This window comes from Rhea americana, unplaced genomic scaffold, assembly GCF_003343005.1.
Source record: "Rhea americana isolate MKP2758 unplaced genomic scaffold, rheAme1 scaffold_21, whole genome shotgun sequence".
In the NCBI taxonomy this organism is placed as follows: Eukaryota; Metazoa; Chordata; class Aves; order Rheiformes; family Rheidae; genus Rhea; species Rhea americana.
In genome coordinates, this window is record NW_028186258.1 from 2,387,558 (window position 1) to 2,401,119 (window position 13,562).

The 13,562-nt window shown below is 58.3% G+C and overlaps 1 protein-coding gene across 1 annotated transcript in view; it reads left to right on the forward strand.

The window, feature by feature from the left end:
- XYLT2 (xylosyltransferase 2) overlaps nt 1-13,123 on the forward strand; it is a 16,041-nt gene extending 2,918 nt beyond the window's left edge. Inside the window, exons 2-11 of the mRNA XM_085304778.1 lie at nt 4,081-4,637; nt 5,135-5,310; nt 6,340-6,542; nt 7,020-7,100; nt 7,364-7,580; nt 8,106-8,282; nt 9,189-9,451; nt 9,561-9,756; nt 10,214-10,547; nt 10,918-13,123. Coding sequence (XP_085160904.1) covers nt 4,081-4,637; nt 5,135-5,310; nt 6,340-6,542; nt 7,020-7,100; nt 7,364-7,580; nt 8,106-8,282; nt 9,189-9,451; nt 9,561-9,756; nt 10,214-10,547; nt 10,918-11,240 — 2,527 coding nt within the window. The 3' untranslated portion in view covers nt 11,241-13,123. The remainder of the gene's footprint in view (nt 1-4,080; nt 4,638-5,134; nt 5,311-6,339; nt 6,543-7,019; nt 7,101-7,363; nt 7,581-8,105; nt 8,283-9,188; nt 9,452-9,560; nt 9,757-10,213; nt 10,548-10,917) is intronic.
- Nucleotides 13,124-13,562: the final 439 nt, after the last annotated feature.

The following is a 13,562-nucleotide window of genomic DNA, read 5'->3' on the forward strand; positions in this document are numbered from 1 at the left end:
TAAGCAGATGTTTTATGCTGTACAGAACAGAAGTTGAATCAGTCTCCACACAGGTCAGCACTAAGCTTTGTGGTGCCCCTGCAGTGGCAACTTGTCCTTCCTCCGAGAAGCCAAGCTGCTTTGATTCCACCAGGATTAAATAACACAATCTCTATCCAAACTGAGAGCTTGGAGAAGAAAGTCCCTCATCTGTACCTAACCCTTTGCAAGCTCCCTGTGTTTGTTCGCACCCCACACTGATAGCATTCCTGTTGCAGACACTCTGAGCTTCTCCGGGTAATGACATAAACGTTGGAGCAGTGGATGCTTCGGTCTGAGTTAGTCAGAATGATCCTGCATCCATCAGTCGTGGTGGCACCAGCTGCTCCTGAACAAGTGCATGAGCTTCGTGAGGTATTTGGGGTGGGGGAGGGAGGGTGCTGTGTGCAGGTCTGTGGTGGAGTTTGGCTTCCCGAGCAGTGCAGACTGGGACATGCAAACTGTAGAATATCCTTGTGGGTGGGGGAGAGGATCTGTCACTTGGGAAAAGTGTTTTAGCCCAGTCACGTCTTTATTCTCCCACTTCTTCTTCTATCTTCCTGCTTCCAAGCAGAAGGAGGCATCTCTGAGGGCCTTTATGTTGGTACAGTCCATGGCAGCAATCTCTGGAGACGCTTCCTACAAAACAGTCTCTTCCAGCTTTGCTGAGATCTCTTGAATATTTTTCCCCAAATAACCTATTTTTAGGGGGCTATGGTTGAGTCCATTTTAAATGTGAGACTTAAAGATGAATTAATAGCATCTGAGTATCTGGATTCCTCTGGTGACTTTGGAATGTTTTGACATTACTGTTGCCTGTTGAGAGCTTGTGTTTGGCAGACACCAAAGTCAAGCAACCACAGGACAGAATCCTGTAGGACACCAGATGTTGTTAGTTCTGCTCATCACAATAGTCTCCTCTCTCTTTCTCCACTGGTATTTTTATTTCCTGATTTGTCTTTGAACTTCCTCCACAGTGTCCGTGTCCCAAAGGCAGGGGCCCAGATGGATGTGCCCTCTCTGTTCTGCACAAACAGGAAGAGCTTCTGAGAGGGGAATTGGCCTCTGTGCTGCAAAGGCTGTGGCTGTGCTGGGAACTGTCTTTACAGGTTCACCTGCCAGTCTCTAAAAGTCTCTCAGTGCAGGGAGAGATGGGGTTCCCATGGGACAAAGAAGCATCCTAGTGTCATTCTGAAGGAGAGAGAGGAAGGTCCTCTGAGGACAATTGCCATGTCACTCTGGATTTCAGGTGTGACACTTCAGTCCCAAGGTGGCAGGCAGCTTGGAGATGTATCAGAGGGCAGGGACAGTGGTTGGACTTGTGTTGGGGATAGGATGCAGATAGGGGCCTGGCATGCAGCTCCATGGGCTTGTGGGGGCTGTGGCATGGCATCAGGCAGAGGGGAGACGAGACTGGAGCAGTGACCTCCGGCAGGTGCCTGGAGTCGTCTGCACGTTTTGGGAGAAGGGGGCAGGCAGCCTCTGCTCTCCTGGGAATCTTGCCAAAAGTCCTGCGCACAAGTCTTAAATACAGCAGAGCAACGTGGCCAGAGTTGTTCCCTGCCTGACTGGGGTGGAGGGATTGCTCTGCTTTGGTGCAGTAATTAGAAGCCATTGAGTTCATTAACTGGCAGCTCTAGAAAGGCTGGCGATGTTTCTAATGATTTTCCCTATTGAGAAGGGCAGCTGGGTGTGCTTGCGAGCTGTGCCCGGGAACCGGGCTCCTTCCAAGGAGACAGACAGGACTGTAACCAAGGGGGGACATCGTACAGGGGCTGTGCTTCGAGGCAGGCGTGTGGCAGGAGCAGGGGGTGTAAGCGGAGGCCAGCAGGTCTCTTCTCCTTGCGGGGAGGGGGGTGAGCCCACAGAAGAGATTTGCTCTTCGCTTGTCAGTCACCTCCCTGCTCCGTGATGCTGTACGGCGAAAACAGGTTTATAACTCTCCGAACAGATGGTCCTGCGTGGTGACTAATGAACTGTTCGCTGCCTGTCTCGGGCTCTCTGCGATGCCTGTCTGCGTGGAAGAGGGCTTGTCTGGTCCTTGCCGATGCCAGCCGCTCGGAAGTTAAGCGGTTGCGCAGCCCCTTCTCGGGTGACCGTGGACTGCAGGCCGAGGGCAGGCTGTTTCGCCCCAGCGCAGGCTGGTCCCCCGGTTCAGGGGCGCTTTGCCGGCTCTGCCTTTCGGCTGCTGCACACAGGGTGGCTGGACGAGGCCGATCTTGCCAGATGCTTTCCAGCCTTTGCACAGCATGGTTTCTGCTGGCTGTGACCTTCCCAGCAGCTACGCCCACGGGGAAGCTTGTTCAGGGAGTTGATTCAGTCCCTCCATCCGCATGAGGCATCGTGTGTCCTCGGAGGATGCTGCTGCCCCTGAAGAGCACCTGACACGTCTCGCTCTGTGTCCTGGGGTGGCTGCGCAGCGGCTGGGCAGGCGCGTTTTGAGTGCATGATGGGAGAGCCCTGGGAGGCCTGGCTGAAACCGGGGCAGCTGCTTTGCTTTTTATCTGTCCCTTGGCCGCAAGCGCGGCCAAGTGCGTGTACTTCCTCCTGGTGGGGTGGGGACAAGGCTCCTCGGCCAGCCCCACGTGCACGACTCACTGGGAGACTGTGAGTGCGGCTCATAGGAAGGGAACATCCGATGGCACCAGCCGTGGTCTGACAGCCCCCTACGCTAAGCAGTGCCCCTGGGAGGCAACCAATTCCTTCCCTGCCTCTTGGCATCTTCCACCTTTGCTTTACCAGTCAGTTCAGCTGTTTGTGGCGCTGCCAGCTGAAGCCCTTTCCCAGCCCCCGGCATCCTGGGCTGTGCCTGTAGCTGTCCAGCTCCATGGCATGCTGTTCCAGTCTGCTTCTCCCAAAGCATTTGCGCAGGATCGCTCCGAGCAGAGCAGCCCTCGGGGCTCGTGTCCTGTCTCTGGTAACAGCCCGTCCTGCAAAGCTGAGAGGCTACGACCAGCTCAGGAACTCGGCCCCGCGGCTTCCTCCCCCATTCCCACCATCCGAACTTCCCATGTGTCCAAGAACAACTCTCTGCTCTCCCCACGGCTAACTCATTTCTGCTAATCAGCCAGCTTGGCAGAGGTAACGAAGCGTAATTAACTGCTCCCTTTACACATAAACTTGGCTCTGTGGGAGGGTTTGTTAAAGGGATTTCTAGAGTAGCTGGTGATTGCAGTGCCTGCTCCAGACCAGTGCTGAGAGCCAGGGTCTAGGGAAGGGAGCACGAGCAGGTTGGGCAGGATCCTGCCCAAAGCCTCTCCAGCGCTTGCAGCCTCAGAGAGTGCAGCTGCTGCTGTCTGGGACCCCGTCTCCGAGACAGATGTGCCTGGCTTCAGTGCCAGCTTGGGCTCCCAGCATGATTGCGACAGTGAGAAACTGGTCCATTTGCCTGCTGCCGAAACTGCTACCTGCAGCCAGAACAGTCCTGCGTCCGTCCCCACCGTGCGGTGATGCCCTGGCCCACGTGTGACTGCGGAGGGTGGCTGGAGGGCAGGCAGGGAGGACTGGCTTGGTGCAAGGACAACTGACGCTGGCTGTTTGGTCTTGCTGCGAGCCAGGGGGCAGTGAGCGATGTCCCCTTTGTGCATCTTGGGTGCTATGGGTCTGCAAATCAGAGTCTCCCCGTGTCGGCTCGGAGGGGGCTGGAGGCTATTGCTGTGCAAGGGGCACAGGGCAGTGCAGAGAGGTGCTTTGGGGTCTAAGTCAGCAGAGCGCTGGTCTGACACCTTCCTTTGCTGCGCAACTGCTGCTCCCGAGTGAACATCCAACTCCTGACACGCTGCAGCCCTGTGCTGTCATGCTTGTGGCTGATTCAAGCCTGTTCAGAGCAGGAACTTTGAATTCATTGCTGCTCTGGGCTCAGCACTGACTTGCTGCTCTGGGGAGACTGACTGCCGTAGAGGATACGGCAGCTGAGGCTGTTGTGCCCTGGTTTTCCCTGAGGCTGGCAGAGAAGTGTTGATCAGTGAGCTCCATGGGAGCACAAGCATCAGGCGCTTCTGGGTGGCCAGGAACAGGGGCTAGAAGCAGGCTGGGTCGGACGGAAACAAGGATGCTCTAAAGCACGTATCTGCAGGGACGGGAGTGGGAGCAGGCCCAAGTTAACACTGTCTGTCCTCTCTTCTTTGTCCGTCTGGAACTGGGGAAGGAGCGGCAGAAGAAAGCCAGGTTGCTCGAGAACAGCGATGGCTCCAAGGACTTGGACAGCTCTGCGGGGCGCCGGGGCAGCGCAAGCCGGAAGCACGGGCGATGGCGAGGACGGCCAGACAGCCCTGGCGTGCTGGTGTCCAAGGTGGTGAGAGCCGTCACAGCGAAACACAAAGCGGGGCGGAGGCTGCCGGCCGCATCGGACTCCTCCAGCCGGAGGAACCTGACGGAGCGGCGCGGGGATGCCCAGCTGGCCATCTTCCAGCAGGGCGACACGGGGAGCGTGGAGGGAGCCCCCCAACCCACTGAGAACAGCTTCACCCCCAAGTGTGAGATCACGGGCAAAGATGCCCTCTCGGCGCTGGCGCGGGCCAGCACCAAACAGTGCCAACAGGAGATCGCCAACGTGGTGTGTCTGCACCGGGCAGGCAACCTTATGCCACAGTCTGTGCCCCGCCACTGCCAGCTCTCAGGTGAGTCCTGCTGGGGTGCCGGGCATGTGAGCCACCCGCCTTGTGTGACCAAACTCTTCCACCTTGCAAAAAAACTGCCTCAATCTGTCACTGATTCCCAGATTACAGCAGCCTCTGTAATCCAATCAAAGCTGTGCTGGCCTCCTTTAAGCTGGGCTGCTTCATCCAGCCCAGCCCAGCGATGGCTGCAGAGATGAGAGCCAAGCGCAGCTGCACCCTTCTGTTTTGAGGGGCTGGAGGAAGCATTCTCCCCCCCCCCCCGCAACGTGTCCCTGTCAACAGGGAAGCAATTGCAAAGAGCTGCATGTGCTGCCGTGCCCCTGCCCCATGTGCTCCGGCTGTGTGGTGAGGCTTGCTCTGGGCCGTGCTGGTCCCTGTGATCCCACTTTGATCAGACCCCCCCAGTTTATCAGGAGCTGTGTGTGGCGGGGCGGTGGGGTGCCCCATGCTGTCTAGAGGCCGGCGGGGGGCTGATAGCCGTGTCCATCCCTGTGCAGGGAAGGTCAGCCCTGTGATCCAGTGGGACGAGAGCCGGCTGCAGCAGGCACCCCCCGGCAAGCCAGTGCGCATCGCGTACATGCTGGTTGTGCACGGCAGGGCCATTCGCCAGCTGAAGCGGCTCATCAAGGCGGTGTACCACCAGCAGCACTTCTTCTACATCCACGTTGACAAGGTATGCGGGAGGGACAGTTGCTGCCGGCGGGCTGGAGGAGGGGAGAGGATGCTGAGGGTGCCTGGTTTAATAACCCGGGCAGGCAGTGAGTGAAGTCTGCATCCCCTGTGGGGCCTCGGTGCTGGAGGAAGAGCCTGGGCAGGGTTTGTCCCTGCTGCCTGGGGAGCTGTGGCCTGCTGCCCCCAGCTCCACATCCCTGGATGGGGGCAGCTACGATCCACCCCTCCTGCACAGAGCAGCCTTGTCTCACTGCTCTCCTCCCTGCAGAGGTGGCTGGGTGGGCTGGGAGCTTAGCCCCTTGGGCACAACCCCCTGCACACACAGGCAGGAAATGTAGCCTCTCCTCAACGCTGATGCGTTCTCGTTGGGGCAGGGCTCAGACTGTTTGCCCTCCCTCAGCCCAGAGAGTGCAACATCTGCACTCTGCTGCTTTTGCACCTCGCTGCTCCTTATTTCTGTGTGCTGACACCAGCCAAGAAAGAGCAGAAAGGCTTGGCTAGCAGTAAAACGCCACCCATCCCAAGGATCACAAGATCCCAGGGAGATGTGTGGCTCTGTCTGGCAGAGGTTATTGGAAGGAAAAGATTGGCTGGATCAGATACTCTGCTCTGTCCTGGTTGCCGGCTTTTTCTCTCAGTAACGTGAGTTCCCCAGTCCATGCTCCCTGAGCAGGCAAAGGCAGGTTGTAGGATTGTTACCACGGGAGCCCCTCGGGAGGAGAGCTGGCGTGTCTGGCCAGGCTGCAGGCTGGCTGGAGGCACAGCAAGCTGGGACCCGGTGGGCATGGATGCCTCAGCCATTCCAGGCAGTGGCTGGAGTCTGGCTGCGTTAATGCCCTTCCACAGCTCTCGTTCAGCCCTTGAACCAGGGTTTTCCTCCAGCGCAGGCTGGGGCAGCCCTACTGCTTGGTAGCTGACACTACTCAGCAAGGCAGGCAGGGGAATAAGGAAGGCAGCAAGGCTGTCTGGCTCAGGGCAGGTAGTGAGGAAGATGAGCTGCCTGCTAATCAAGAGTCTTGTTCCCTGGCAGCGCTCCAACTACCTCCATCGGGAGGCATTGGAGCTGGCCCGGCACTACCCCAACATCCGTGTGACGCCCTGGCGCATGGTGACCATCTGGGGAGGTGCCAGCCTGCTGAAAATGTACCTACGTAGCATGAAGGACCTGCTGGAACTGGCTGAGTGGCCCTGGGACTTCTTCATCAACCTGAGTGCCACTGATTACCCCACAAGGTAAGGACCTCCTGGGTCAGGGGAGAAAGATGGAGTGGTGAGGGCTGCTTGGTGCCGCAGCAGCCCCGGCAGCAATGCTGCTGGGAAGTGTAAGGAGCAGTAGGGAGCTCAGGGCAGATGAGGTTGGAGATGGCACCCATGTGCTGGTGGTGCTGCTCCAGGGCCAGGCTGGTCCCGTCTCTGCTGAGGATCCCAGCCAGTACCTTGGAGGCTGTTTTTTCCTGTGGTCTGGGTGCTGCAGGGCGAATGCACGTGTAAGTACATGTGAATGCACAGGCGTGCACCACCCCACACACCCTTACCAGGTGCCAGACAGCAGAGAGGCCAGATCTGTCTCCTCAGCAATGTGATAAGGATTTGAGTCAGTGTCTGTGAAGCAGCTTTAGGCTCCCTGTATTTGGTGACTGTTTGCTGCTTGAATATTTTCTGGGCTACTTTACTTCAGAGTTTATTAACCCTTTCTATTTTGCATCTCAGGACCAATGAGGAGCTGGTGATGTTCCTGTCCAAATACCGAGACAAGAATTTCCTGAAATCTCATGGTAGAGACAACGCCAGGTAACTCTGGGGGCAGGGCCAAGCTGGCCAAACAGACAGGGAGGGATTTCTGAGAAAACCTGAAACAGTCAGGGCAGGAGGCTGTTCTGGCTGTGGCTGCCTGGAGCACAGCGGTGCTGATGTGGGGCCAGATCTTTCGTGATATCACCTCGTGGCTTTATATTGTCAGAGATCCACTCTGTCCCAGCAGAGTGGGTGTCACCCTTAGCCCTGCTTGCAGCTGTAGGAGGACTCTCATATTCAGCCCTTATCCCCGTGTCCAGGTTTATCAAGAAGCAGGGCCTGGACCGCCTGTTCCATGAGTGTGACTCCCACATGTGGCGGCTGGGCGAGCGCCACATTCCCGAGGGCATCGTGGTGGACGGGGGCTCTGACTGGTTCTCGCTGACACGCAGCTTCGTGGAGTATGTGGTCTATGCGAACGACCAGCTGGTGTCCCAGTTGCGGCAGTTCTACACCTACACGCTCCTGCCAGCCGAGGTGGGTGCTGGTTGAGGGAAACAGGCAAGGACAGCCCAGAGCCACCTTCGTTGTGAGCACTGGTGTTCCCATCTCGACTGAATTTGTTCTCCTCAAGACACACACAAAAAAAATGATGCTAGATCTTATTCCCACTGCAGTTAATGTTTCTGTTCCATTTCATCCATGCCTCAGATAGCTGTTAAGGGCAATGGAAAACCTTCTTCTGCTCTGGCAACTTTGTGCCTCTGCTTTGCCCAGGCCTGGGACAGAGAGGCAGACGGGTCAAGAGTCGTGTTTTTATCTAGCCTGCTTTAGCTCCAAACACTCCTCTGGGCTGGATAAGGACCAGTTTGGGTACACAGCCTGTTCTGTTATGGATTACCCTGTATTGGGAAATGGGGTGGATTTGCATTCAGGATCTAGCACAGCCTTTTGCCTGTTACTTGAACGTCCTGTTGCTGTGTGACTGAGGGCTGGGGGGCTCCACTAGCCTCCCAGCCTCCATCCCTACTGGGCCTCATGTCTGTTTTCTGCCGTTCACAGTCCTTCTTCCACACAGTCCTGGAGAACAGTCATGCCTGCGAGACACTGGTTGATAATAACCTCCGAGTGACCAACTGGAACCGGAAGCTGGGCTGCAAGTGCCAATATAAACACATAGTCGACTGGTGTGGGTGCTCCCCAAATGACTTCAAACCCCAGGACTTCCTACGGCTACAGGTGAAAAAGATCCTCCTTTCTTCTCCTGCTCTCCCCCTCCTCTCTGTCTCTCCCCCCGGCACTCTCCACTCTAAGCTCTCTTGCGGACAAGCCTCTGGATACTGTGCCAGCTGATGTGCACGTCTGCAGGGTTGGCTGTCCAGCTGCGGTGGGGCTCAGCACAGACCTGCCTGTAAAATTTGGGCAGTGGGGTTGCACTGGGTATCCTGCTCGGCGGCCAGGCTTCTGCTTGCTACATTATTCCCCTTTCCAGACTTTCTCTTCTGTTTTCCTGCCCTCTCCCTGCAGACCTATTACTTAGGCAAATGTCTTTTCAGTAAAACCACTTCAGAGAGATTTGCTCCCTGGCAAGTCAAAATGCCTTGTGACAAACTGTCTTTTTATAGCCAACCATGCTCTAACAAGCAGAGGTTTGGCCAGAGCGAGGCAGGTTTGGGAAAAGATACATCCAGCCCCCAAAAGTGAAGTTGGCAGAATTTGCTTGCCAGGGGCTATGGTCTTGGGCTTAAATAGTACAGGGCCCTGATTCTGCAAGCTGTGCTGTATAGCCAGGCCTCGTGCTCTGCAGAGGCTCTGGGGTGGTGGGGGCCCCTCTGTACAGAGATTGCAGCTGGGGAGCTGAATGACACACGGCTGCTTCTGAGCGCAGGAAGGGGGAGGCAGTGGGAGGGATGCGAACCTGACTGTATTACCAGTAACCGTGCTGTGTGCTGCCACTGATCCTGCCACAGAGGGTCCTGCGTAGAGGCTGTTTGTGCTTTGCTGCTCTCTGGCCTGTGCCATCAGAGGGGGCAGGATGGGTCCCGAGTGTTTCTTCCCTGCCTGTCTCACCCCCAGCTTTCATGTTGAGATGGGAGGGCAGAAGGGGTGTAGCCAACACTGTTAGAAATACCTTTGCTTTTCCAGCAACTCTCCAGACCCACCTTCTTTGCCCGCAAGTTTGAGTCGACAGTGAATCAGGAAGTGCTGGAGATCCTGGACACGCACCTCTACGGCAACTACCCCCCCAACACGCCGGCTCTTAAGGCGTACTGGGAGAACGTCTATGACCGCATCGACGGGCTCAGCGGCCTCAGCGATGTCACCCTTACCTTCTACACAGCCTTCTCCAGGCTGGGGCTCCGCAGAGCCACGTCCACGCCAGCGCTGAAGGCAGAGAAGCTCTGCAGGTGGGGCATTTGCTGCTTGATCCATGCTCCAAGTGTGACCTGCGTCTTGCACTGGGAGGATGCTGAGGGTCACGTGTGCAACCTCTTTCTCTCTTCTCTGTCTCTCCAGATTGGAGCCCCGGGGTTTCCCATCCAGTGTGCACTTATATTTCTATGACGACCGTTTCCAGGGTTACCTGGTGATGCAGGAAGTGCAGAACTCAGCAACAGGGCAAGCAGAGTCACTAGAGGTGTGGATGATGCCCCAAGGATCTTTGAAGCTGGCAGGTCACGGAGGGCAGACAAACAGATTACAAAACCTTGAGGTAAATGGGGAAAGTTCTCACAGCACTCACTTTCGTCCCCTGCTTCTGCAGAACACCCTGCCCTTCTTCCTCTCCCCCACCCACACACTGAGAGGGACAGAGAGATGTGGTCCCTTCATTATGTTTGAGGACAAACCTTTGTCCAGGATTTTTCCTCTGAGTTCTACATGTGGGGAGGTGTTACAGCGTAGGATATGGAATCTGTTGGTGGAGAAAAAAACTGAATGGCTCTTGGGAGAGAGCTGAGGCTGTTGATGCCCCGTGCCTTAGCTGTATTAAACATCAAACACAGCTGGACTGGTATGGTGGGCAGGCAGGAAAGCAGTGAAGGGTGCGTATGTATTGCACTGGGATAAGAGTTGAGACCATCCCCAGATCTCAGGGTGAAACACAACACCAGATCTGGTAGCATCTCGCAGCCCAGTGTCTCTCTGCTATGCACCTCCTGTCCTTCCAGGTGGGCACGGAGTGGGATCCCAAGGAAAGACTCTTCCGCAATTTTGGAGGCCTGATGGGGCCTTTTGATGAGCCAGTGGCTATGCAGAAGTGGTCACGGGGGCCCAACCTGACAGCCACAGTGGTGTGGATTGACCCCACGTACGTCATTGCCACTTCCTACGACATCACGGTGGACGCTGAGGCAGAGTTTACCCAGTATAAGCCTCCCCTCAACCGGCCCCTGCGCCCTGGCATCTGGACCATCCGCCTCCTCCAGTTCTGGGAGCCCCTGGGGGAGAGCCAGTTCCTGGTGGTGCCACAGACCTTCAACCAAAAGCAGCCTCTCAGGAAGGGTGAGGATGCTCTGCGGATCAGTGCTGGGGCTCTCCCTTCAAGCAGTCCAAAGCACTTCCCCCAGTACTGACCTTGCTGGGCTGCAGCTGATGGCAAAACAGGAGCTGCCATTCCCAGTGGTGTCCCCTTGCCCACATGAGTCCTCAGACCAGCCACTGGGCAGCTGTGGATGGCCCCCTTGCAGGTCAATTAGATCCCTCCTCTTTCCATCCGAGAGCAGCATCCCTGCTCCCGGGCGTGGGCTGGGGGAGGGCTGGGGGCTGCAAGGGGACGGGATGCTGAGCCCAGCTGGGAGGGTGGTGGTAGGGAAAGCAGGACGTCAGGACATTACCGCGTTGCTGACACCCTTTCTCTCCTCATCCTGCCCAGACGATAGCAGCTGGCTGCACGGCGGTCCCCCACGCAACGAGTACATGGAGCAGAGCTTCCAGGGCCTGGGGGGGATCTTGAACTTGCCACGCGCGGAGGAGGTGGAGAAGGACGCGGTGCGGAAGGCGCAGCTGACGGGCAGAGCGCTGGATGACTGGGCAGACAGCGCCATCAGCACCTTCTGGTCCGTGGCGGACGTCTGCGTGAGCAGCCCCTCTGCCTGCTCCGCCCTGGAAACCTGCACAAAAACCTCCTGGAGCTCGCTGTCCCCGGACCCCAAATCAGAACTGGGGCCCGTCAAACCTGACGGGCGGCTGAGGTAGCAGGACCAGCCGGGGCACGGCGTTGGGAGCAAGGAGCAACCTCTGTCACTGGCATGGTGGGGGAGTTCTCTGGACTACATCACCCCGTGAGATTTGCACCATAGTCACTCAAGGAGGAGAGATGGGAACCTTCTCCTGTGGGTTTTTTGGGGGCAGAGGGGAAGGTGCAAGACTGGGACCTTGCCCACCTTCCCCAGGAACGGGCACTTGCTGGCCGGAGGAAAGCGTGCTGGGGCACCCGTCACCGCAGGGCACAGGCGGCAGTGGCGGCTGGGAAGAGCAGTGTGTTTATTGCTCCAGGCCTTGGAGCCTTGGGAAGGGGTGATGGGGGAGGGAGGAGAAGGGAGGCTGGCAGGCAAGTAGGCTCTGGGCCCGCTCAGCACCCTGCCCAGCCCCGGGCTGGATCTCTGCAGGATCAGGCCGCTCCCTTGGGAGGGCTGGCAGCGGGCCCTGGGGACAGGGCGGACGGGAGCAGAATGGGTCGACGCCTGCTGCACGCAGGGAGCTGCTGCTGGCCCAAGGCCTGCATCTTATCCCCTCCACCCCAGCCCTTTAGTTTGTATTTTTATAAATACAGAAATATATACGATGCAAAGTGCAATAGAGACGAGACCCCCGCACTGGCCGGGAAGTTCGTGTGTCTCCGTCTCCCTTCAGACTGTAACATGACTTGTTCTCTTGGGTGTCCTGGAGCTACAGGACAGGGTGCTGGGTCATTTAGGGTTTTGTTTTGTTTTTTTGTTGTTTGTTTTGTATTGTTTTGCTGTTTCCCTATTTCCTGCTGGGGGAGTCGTATCCTGCTGCCCCTCGAGTAGGGCTGCCCTGTGGTCGCAGGGCCCTGCAGGCCCTCCAGAGCAGCGGCCCGACCGTGCCAAATGTTTGGACCTGCTGGTGTTTCTTGGTGGTCGGGGAGGAGCACTTCTTTTTGCACCGTTTAAGTTCAATAAGCCACTGTGGAGTCGGCATCCCTGTCTTCGCTGTAGTAGAGGCTTTGGGAGCTGAGCACCAAGACACTTTGAGTCCCCTGCCAAAATGATTTCTTGGTCCGAGTGAGACGGCGGTTCCCCTCGCTGGAGGGTTGCCTTGTGCCACGGCTGCTCGGCACAGCCTTTTCTCCCGGGAAGCAGAAGCTCTCGGGACTTCCCTGGCCGAAAGCCCAGAGGTGAGAGATGGTCTGGCCAGCTCTGTCCCTTCCCCAGTGTTCCTGCTTCCCCCCTTTTCTGGAGGAACGCATGCTGCCTCCTCCAGGGAGGGGTGCGGCGGGGCTCCCCCCCCGCCTTCCCCCCAGGCCGTGGGGGCTCCCTGCACCCTTCTTTCTCTCCGCGGAGAAGCCCCAGTTTGTTTTTTCCACCCCGGGAAGCTGTCCTGCGTGCCATAGTGAACCGCCGCGGGCCGGGGCGGAGGAGCTGCCAGCCCCGGGGCGGGCATGGATCTCACGGACCCGTGCTCGGGGCGAGGGCGGACGGAGCAGCTTGTCCGGGGCCGCGTGCGGTCGCGTTTTGACCGTCTCCAAGGATCCGTGCCATCCTCTGCGTCCCCCCGAAGCCCGGGGCCCTCCTGGCCCGCAGGGCGGAGGTCGGGCTGCCTTTCGGTTCGCGTTCACCGTCTTCCCCCTCCGCTTTAAGGACGCCGGTGCCGAAGGAGGCAGCGTTGTGAAATCGGCCCTGCCGCACGCCCAGGGTGGGATGGAGACCTTGGTGGGCAAGGGCAGCCTCGGGCCCGCTCCCTCCTCGCTAGCCGGGCGCTCCGGGGGACGTGGTGCAAGACGCGCCGGGCAGCGCCTGGCCCCGGGCCGGGGCCGGACGCCGAAACTCTGTGTCAGAAGCGTTATGTAAAGTTGTCTTAAATATGCAACATCACCACAAATATATCTATATCTCTACCGTGCGGTGTGCTGGGTTTTTGCCGCGCGTGCTGGAAATGCGGCGGGGCGGAGGGGGAGCGGCGAAGAGCTCGAGGGGGCCCTTGGCACGGCTCGTCCGTCCGGGCCGGCGCTCCCCCGAGCGTGCCGGGCCTGCGTCGCCCCGTTAAGCTGTGGGGCTTCCCCCGCGCGTCTGCATCCCTCGGGGGGCTGAGGAACCTGCTGGGGGGGGGGCGGTGCTCAGGCGGGAGGCTGTGTGACTCGCCGCGCCAGACAGCGGGTTAGTGCGGCCGCAGCCGTGCTTCCCCTCAGCCGCCCGCCCCGCCGGGCCGCGTTGCCGAGCGTTCAGATTGCACTCAGCCTTCACGTGCTAATTAACTAATTAGCGGGCGCCTCCTGTCGCCGCCGCGGGGCCGGCTTGGCTCGGCTCGGCTCGGCTCGGGCCGCGGGGCCGCGCAGGG